Raw genomic sequence first — 8,786 nt, 5'->3', positions numbered from 1 at the left:
GTTTAATGTTATCTTTGTTTTCTCGTTAACTAATCTCATCCCGGGTTATTCCCGCACACCTTCTTCGAAAAGGTCGTACACCACGTTTTACAATAAGATAAAGTCAGTTGAAATTACTTCCAAATTAGGTTCAAGTAATTACGAAGATAACTTGTACTCTGCGGTCAAATATAAAGTTTACACCTAGGTTTGTATTAACGTACACCAAGTTTTTAATTACGTACACCTTGCTTTGTAAGGTGTACACTACGTTTTCAATGAAATTCAAAACGTTATATATCCCGTACTATCATGTTAAACTTCTGAGAAGCTGGCTATACAACATGTGCGAAATTTACAACAATTCTTCTTCGTGTACAGTGTTATATCTATTGAACCTTATATGCATAGAAATTGAAACAAACAATGATATTTAACTGTTATTTTGACCATTCAAAAGTCATCAACGCCGATCATAGATGGAAAATGTTAAGTATCCATAGAAATTAAAATGTTATGCTGTGGCGTCTTAACCACACTTCTCGATTGTAGGTAACCTTAATGCTTAAGAAAAATGATTGTTTACTAGAAATTTGTTGAGGGGAAGTCAGAATTTCATGAATTTCAATTATTTTAATGGATATCATAATAGAGAACAGTAAAACGGTCAGTAATTGTTTAATAATATTCGTAAAAAAGTAGAATTCAATCTTGTAGATGTCAGCAATAAAAGCATTAAAGAGTAAAACGATTTAAATGGATATGTCTACGTTATTTTGGACAATATGACCTTTTTGAATTTGAAATAGTTTGAAATTACGCTCCAAAGAACCGTACACCACAAAAGGTTTATATTTACTGCCATGTGTCGAAATCAGGAAAACCAGTGCTACACCAAAAATCTCGTACGAACAGAGCAACCTCCTTAATCCAGAAGCAGCGATTACACATGTCTCCAACCTTGCTGTGCTCAATGTACCAAAGACCCCAATCCCGGTCCAAGCTTGGTGAACACTTGCAACTATAAAACAAGGGGGCGACTGTTGACATGAACAAATGCCTCTTTGTTATGAACCGGTCGCTCTCGCGGTTAAACCATACTAGATTTCATTTCTAGCCACCATTCCCATTCTAGCAACGGATTCTCTTGTGAAACGAGAAAAGTACTCCTCATCCTCACAGAAAATTTTGCGAGTCATTGCATAGGTATAGAACGCTCGTTCGTTTCCTGCATTCGCTGCTCTCTTTAACAAACGGAGTCCTTCATCTAGACGGTCTAACCCGCAGAAATACTCCACACCCTTGACGTAAAGAGTACTTGGGTTACCCTCCTCATAGCATCTTCTTAACAACATATGCCGCCTGCCAAGGGACCAAGGGTAGTTAAATAAATGAAAGGAAGCATACACCCCACCTTCGTCTGCCAATGCACGCATCGACTTGCAAGTAGATCGTAGTCTATACAGATCTGCGAAAGAGTTCTTTGCAACGCGTTGGACCACCAATGCTTGGAGCACTGGAGGGAGATCGAGGATCGGGAATTGTGTCATTATAGGAAGAGAATGATTTCCGTCTGCTGTGAATTGTTTCCCAATCTCCTTATTTATAAGGAGTGTAACTGTTTTAAACCGACACGAACCAAGAGCTGCGATAAGTCCAACGGAAAGTGACAGGTTCTCTTTGTATTGATATTGGTGTGCATGTAAATTCGTGGCACAACATTTCTCTACAATTTCCGGTTCACATAGAATATCCTAAACCGGTTTGAATTTCCATATAAGTTTAAAATCAACAACAGATATGCACCTTACGATGTCCTACAGTTATCATAAACCGTTCGCGACCCTTCAAAAAGTCAGTCAAGAACTTCAGTTTTCCCATTGGTCACATATCTTCATCTCAACGCCATACGCCATACGCCCTATCAATTCCCTATATAAATGCCCTCTAACACTATCATTATACCACACAACGGATACCATAATCGTATCAAATACTTGAAAAATGAAGCAGGGGGATTCGTCTGTCCGAGAATACAATACATTTTTTTTCTGGCAGGGGGTCTTCTTCAAAATCATGACCAAGAAACGTTGGTGGAGATTTATCGAGATGGCTTAAGGGAGGACATACGTTGGGCGATCAGTTCATCTGATTTCTCGACCATTGACGACATCATGCTTGCAGCATTAAAAGTTGAAGAAGGTGGGAATTCGTTTGCATCGAAGGGATCCCCGACTGACTCAGATGAATCGTCAAAGCCCCCGAAGAAGAAGGCCAGAACAAAATACAAGCAAAACGAGGACCCAGAAGACGAACATGGCTAGGACACATTCGAGTCCTGTACACCAAATACGGAAGAAGAAGGGAGTGAGGACGCCTCCGACAGTGAGGGAGGTCTAAAGGACTATTAGGAATACCTTCAGAATAATCACAAGTCAGGTTCTGAATCTAGCGCAGAATCGGACTGATAGTTATCGATTAACAGGTTTTCGGTATGCGATGGTTAGAAAAGAGAACCATCTCACGCCGATCATAATCCCCTTTCCATTGCTTCACATCTGTATAGTAAGGATCCGTCATCTGCTGAAAATATTGGATCAGTGTCTTCTGGGGAAAGCAGAGTTATTTGCTGTGAATACAAAACATCTCAGTTCAATCTCCTTATATAGGGAAACCACTCTGACTTTTACATTCCCCAACGGCAATATTTTTTGTCAATTAAATCTCTCCTAACGGCTACTTTTTTGCATTTCAGTTCCGAGACTATGTTTATTCTATCTTAACGGTTATATTGGTGTTCGAATCGCAACAAATGGGTCATCATTAAAATTCAAAAGGAAACAAAATATTTAATTAATATTATCTCCATACGTTTAAGATTTAACGAGGTTTGGTGGTTGAAATAAATGAATGTTGTTTGGTTGGTGACGAATCAATATTTGGGGGTTGGAGTGTCAGATTGAACATTTAAACTCACATCTACACAATGAAGCGTGTTTAAAACCGGTCCTTCCTTTGTAATCGTTACCGCAAATTTTTAGAATGACGGATCCAAGCTACAGCGACGATAAAAGAGCGAAGAGGTATATCGACATGCTTTACACCGTTGCCGACTCTTACTATGGAATTCCGCGTCGCTGTCCATGCGGTGGCCAGATTGTCATACAGATCTGTAACGCACAAGCAGACATTGGAAAGAAATACTTCATTTGCAAAGACTTTGAGGTTAGAAACATATAACATATTGTTTATCAGTGTGAGAAATTTGATTATTTCACTCTAATTTGCAGGGTGACGGCTTGCACAGAAAGAAAGAATGGGATGAGGCTATTGCAGAGGAAACCGAGATGCTAAAGAAGAAAGTTGAAGGCCAAGAACGCAGAATTCGAAGCTTAAATTCGATGGAAAATCGTATTAAAATACTAGAAGAAGACGAGAAGAATAACGCTGCAGAGATTGACGAGATTAAGTATTTTCATAAAAACCGTTACCCCAATGATTTCTACTAGCTGTAACATAAGGTGTACGGTTTAAATGTTTAAGTGTACGGCTACAAGACATTTCTATGATAGGTGTACCGTTATCCTTTAAATAAAACATTTCTACTAGTATAACGACATTTCTGACAGATTTAAACATTTAACCTTTTAGTTGTCAGTAAAAAGTTGGCGAATGGAGATGGTATGCAGCTTATTAATGTAAGTGTACGTATATGAACTATGCAATGAATTATTATTACAATGCTAATTATATACAAGATAGTCAATACGAACTTGTGTTTCAATATGTAAAATAGATTACATAACGAGTGGGTCATGTATAATAGATTATGTTCTTTTAAAATATTCCGTTCTTGCAAAATAGATTACGTTCTTGTTAAAAAGATTACGTTCTTCCACACTTTATTTTACATTGTAGAAAAGTTCTTCCACACTTTTGACAAAACGTAGATATTAAGTTCAGACAAATAATAGATACACGCCTTCAATAATAATACACCCGAGAAATGTTTTTGAAAGTAGATAGGTAGAATCAAGTTACTTCTACTTCATATGGCCTCGTTTGCAACCCGATAATCGCCAACGAACTCCTCGTAGCAGTCCATTGCATACTGCTCGCGAATTTTATCCACAACTCTGTTTGTTATCAAACTCATCTCTTCTTTCTCATCACCATTACAATGCATCTCCATAAACTTAGCAGTGCAAGGCGCACAATCACCACCCCTCTTGTTGTGATAGATGCCTTCAACCCGATTCCACGAGTAAAAGCGCACTCCTTCACTGATTTGGTACACTGTATACCCGACATACTGCTCAAGTATGTATGGTAATGACTTCAGAATAGGAGTCATTTGTACATCAACATGTGCTTCAGTTGGATTCTCAGTGATGAACGAATAAAGGATGGTCACGTTAGAAGTCTGCAGGTTAATACAAAGACCAACCCAATGATTCATCCACCAATTCATTGGAGCGTACACCATGTCGACATCGCGGCCAAGTTCAAACTTAAGGTTTTAGCCCCTACTCTTTCCTGTAATATAAGCTGCTATGTTTGTGCCCCAATCAAAATCCAACTTATCCTCAACTTCGTTGAAAGCGGGCCACGATGCCTCCACAACATTTGCATTATCAAATGCATGTGCTGTGTTACATTATTAGCAGCAAAAAATAATGAGACAAACATAAACTTTGCAAAGTTTGAAAAAATATTTGTACCTCGTCCGACAGCCATTTCCCGGGTGTAGCTATGTCAAGGAAGAAATGATTTGTGACTATGTGAGAGGTCTTGATTTCGAACTGCCTGCAAAATTAAAGCAGCGGGAAGGCTATTTTCAATCAGCCTGAACAAGATGTCTATATGTTTGTAACAGTAAATTACATCCCAAACTTACTGCACGAGGTTTTCACTGAGAATATCGCTAAACTTCTTAAAAACAGCACAACTTGTCTTGGGTAGGGGCCTATACTCAGTCTTCTTCTCGCTCATGAACAACCCTTTCAACCTTGCATCTGGGGTGTACACTCCACAAATTTTCTGTGATTTTTTTCGCAGACGTTTACCACCACTCTCCATTGAACTGTCGTCCTCATCCGTGTCAGGACCAGTAAAGGTTTCTACAGCAAGAGGGTGTTTCTCTTGCAACGGGGTATCAATGGAGATGTTTTCTTGACAACTTTCATAGTTCTCGTCCTCCTCAATCGGGGATCTCTCGTTTCCAACGGCCACCGAATCACGTGATGCGCCCTCTGTAGCAGCTGCTGACTGAGTTTTTGTAGCACTTACGTTTATTGAAAGAGTTTCCACATCAGCTGCAGTTCGGGGGGATGGTAAATGTGGGCCAGAGACCCTATACGCAGCTGACGGTGGAGTCTCACTGGTAGGTGCTATTTTGCCCGAGGTGTAGGCATGAGGGTTTGTTTCTTCCCACGTGATCGTCACAGGTTTTTCATCGCCGAAGCGCTTGGTTGGAGTCAAATCACTTATACCGGGAGGTTCGTCTATAACACTCTGCAAGAAGCGTGAACATAGAAAAATATCAACAAAAGATTGAAACGCTGATATGCTAGCAAAGTTGAAACTAACTACAAACTACCAAAGTAGAAACTAACTATAAAGAGGTTGAGTCACCTTGGTTGGTGACACATAGGACTGTGGATGAACAAATATAAGAGGATTATAAATAGTGACCGTTGTGACGGGGTTTTCTGCATTTGATTCATCCGGTACAACATATGGTGTACGTGGTTCTTGTATGAAAACCGTACATCCCCTTTCAGAAATGTACACTAAACTTACAACAACATTTGGAGAAACCAATACTCTCTCACTTAACCTGATAGTTGACATGTTCATCGAAAGGTGGAGTACGGTCATGGGCACAGTCGTTATCGTCTTGAGACTCCTTGTTGAAGTACGGAGAGGTGCGTCCTTTATTTCCCTGAGAATTCTCTTGGGGTCAGAACACAGAACAAATAAGAATATTTCAATTTTGGGTGTGGCTTAGTTGGGTGTACCTGTAAGCGGTCTGCAGAGTGTTGTGGATAGGAATGTATTTTCGTTGCCGGCTTAGTAACAGTTGAATTTGTTCTCCTTGACTTGCGAGGTGGCCGCTGCGCTTGGATACCATCGGTTTTCGGAGAATCATCATCCACCTTCATTTTCTGTGTGTTGTGGACGTTAGGTGGGGACACACCTAAGTGAGAGCATATATTTCTCTCCATAGTTTCTAAGCGCTCGTAGATCCCTCTGGCCATGTTTTGAAGCAGCTCTGAAAGCCACAGTTTCAAATCTTTTTCTGGAGAACTTCCTGATTGATGAGGGACCTCGGGTTCATTATGTTCGGATGATGTTACGTCTTCATCAACAACAGCCGCAAGTTTACGCAGACCTAAATTACGCTGGAAGATGGGTACAACTTCAGGTTTGTCTTCTGGTGGAAGGGGGGCATTTTCGGGTTGTTTCCCTCGACCACGAAAAGACTTCTCTGCACCTCTGAAATCTTCAGTAGTAGATGTATGGCCAGAACTAACGCGGTGTACCAAACGATTTACTTGTAAGTCTTCGACCTCGTACAACCACATGTGGCGCTCTGCTTCTGGGATGAGGCTGAAGTGTACGGTAACCTAGGAAGCGAGATAGAACAGATCAATGAATAAATGTTCCAGATGGCAGAAACGTTGGAAAAAAATGAGTGAGAAGTAGCTTACATCTGGTTCTGCTTCGACAGCGAGAATGTCTTTTGTGTTGAGGATAATCACAGTGGTCGCACAAGCCGGAGGGTCCTCCATAAAAGTTACTGTGTTGGGTGCATCAGGAATTCTAGCCAAGAGCTGAGGCACGGCTTCGAAAGCAAGCAACTGGAGAGCTTGGGGAAAACCATAGAACGCGGTTGTCTGTTGAGATAACCAGATCCGCAGTTCGTGCAGCGGGTCAGGGATGTCTTTACTGATAGGGGGAGGCAAAAAATGAGACAGGGTGTATAGAAACGAGAGTCGACCCCATGGATAGTTCAAGAACGATGGTACGTTAGTGAGCATTTCGACATACTTGGTGGGGTGAGCTTCAGGTTTTTGTTAGTACAACAAAGAACCCCATCCACCAATGCTATCAAAGCCAAAGGAAGTCGTTTCCAACCCGCAAGAAAAGGATTGTGTAGCATCTCAAGAACCATAGCTACGGTTATATCACCCACCATTGTATCAAAAAGTTTTTGCCACATAACACTACCTGCAGCCTCCTCAGAGTCTGAATCTTCAACGTCGAATGCGCCGCAGTTCAAGCCAGTTATCGAGTGAAACTCATACAGGGAGAAATGAAGAGGATGATTTGCGAAGGTGTACCAAAGTTCGTATTTTCATGCCGTAATAAGCTGACGGCAGAGGAGGCTTCCAATCAGCTTAGTTGAGTTGTGGCAACGAGCAACATATAGGTGAAACAATCTGCCAAACTGAGTGATATCTTGCATATTTACATTGTTTTATCCATTCATCCATGAGCATTTTCATCATATAGATTAGGATTTAACCATGACTAGGTTGCATTTTGCATTCATTGTCCTTATTAGGTGTTGGAGTGTGCCATGGAGTGATTTGAGATGTTTGGGAGCATTATGATCCAAAGGGAGGTGAAAGATGAGCATGGATGGAGCCTTTAGAGAAATCTCCTGTTGCTAAGATTTTGTGGAGACACAGAAAATTGAGTTAGCTTTCTAATGGAAGTGGTTTCAAGTCATTTGGAGATGTAACGAAGGAGTTATGATCAATTTACTAGAGGCATATCCATCCTGGTCGAGCATCGCAGAGTGACCTCTCAGAGCGACCTACCGAGGTCGCTCCCAGCCAGAGCGACCAGCCACAGTGACTAGCTCAATTCACTCCCATATATGGGTTTAAGAGGAATCATGGAGATTAGTGAGTAATCACCTTTTGAATTCATGGGTTAGGGAGATCAAGGGTGATTAGGTTAGTTCTAGGATGTTTTAGTGTAGATCATTCTTGTTCCTTGCTAGTAGAGTATTCATAATGCATCTTCTGAGTTGGCCACTCAAAAGTTGATCAATAGGCATTTCCCACCCAAAAGGTGTTTGATGAAATGCCTGAGACAACTCTCCTAGGCTTTTAGTATACTTTGCCAAAGACATTTGTTGTTAAAGGTGCTAAGATAGCTAATAGACTTGTTAGTAATGATTGCTTTCATATTATTCAACCAAAGACATTTGATGTTTGAGATATGTTAGCAAATGAGCATTCATCTAGACATAGAGCTTGCTTAGAATTGTGTCTAGGCTTAAGGTCGATAGTTTGATTGATCATTTGTCATCCTTAGTTCGAAACTTGATCACCCAAGGTCTAATCCCTATGCCCATGCGTTCTCTTTTCCCTTAGTCAAGAAAGTATCAGTTTGTTATTGCTTTCTAGTATTAGTTGTAGTTTAAAACCCATCTAAATCATTGGTTGCACTTAGATTAAGTGAGTACTTGCGTTCTCAGTGCTTTGATATCCCTCAGAACTGGTTCGACATTCACTATACTACAACATTTGTCTTAGGAGCTTGAAAACTCCTAACATCAAATTGGCGCCGTTGCCAAATTCTGAGTAGATTTAAACTTTGAGATTTAGTCACTTGCTTGAGACTAAGTCATTTTTATTTTCTTTTGTTACTGATTCTCCTTCTTCACCTCCCTTTACTTTACAGGTGTACGAACTTGAGGAGCAAGGGTCCATCAAACCTAGTTCCAAGAGCCGTAGACATCAGAGCTTTAGAGAGGGAGTGTACTAGAAAGAGACGAGAAGACAAGCAAC

The 8,786-nt window shown here is 40.6% G+C and overlaps 1 protein-coding gene across 1 annotated transcript; it reads right to left on the bottom strand.

Moving 5' to 3' along the window:
- Positions 1–1,079: 1,079 nt before the first annotated feature.
- On the bottom strand, positions 1,080–1,529 carry LOC106337954 (F-box protein At2g35280-like). Its single transcript, XM_013777044.1, has one exon. It carries the CDS (start codon positions 1,527–1,529, stop codon positions 1,080–1,082), a length of 450 nt encoding a protein of 149 aa, XP_013632498.1.
- Between the last annotated feature and the right edge of the window lie 7,257 nt (positions 1,530–8,786).

This window comes from Brassica oleracea, chromosome C4, assembly GCF_000695525.1.
Source record: "Brassica oleracea var. oleracea cultivar TO1000 chromosome C4, BOL, whole genome shotgun sequence".
NCBI classification, from domain to species: Eukaryota; Viridiplantae; Streptophyta; class Magnoliopsida; order Brassicales; family Brassicaceae; genus Brassica; species Brassica oleracea.
This window is presented reverse-complemented; position numbering and strand designations above follow the sequence as displayed.

What these genes read in the sequence shown, in the direction of transcription:
- LOC106337954 (XM_013777044.1), bottom strand. Translation starts at nt 1,529, where the DNA reads ATGACACAATTCCCGATCCTCGATCTCCCTCCAGTGCTCCAAGCATTG.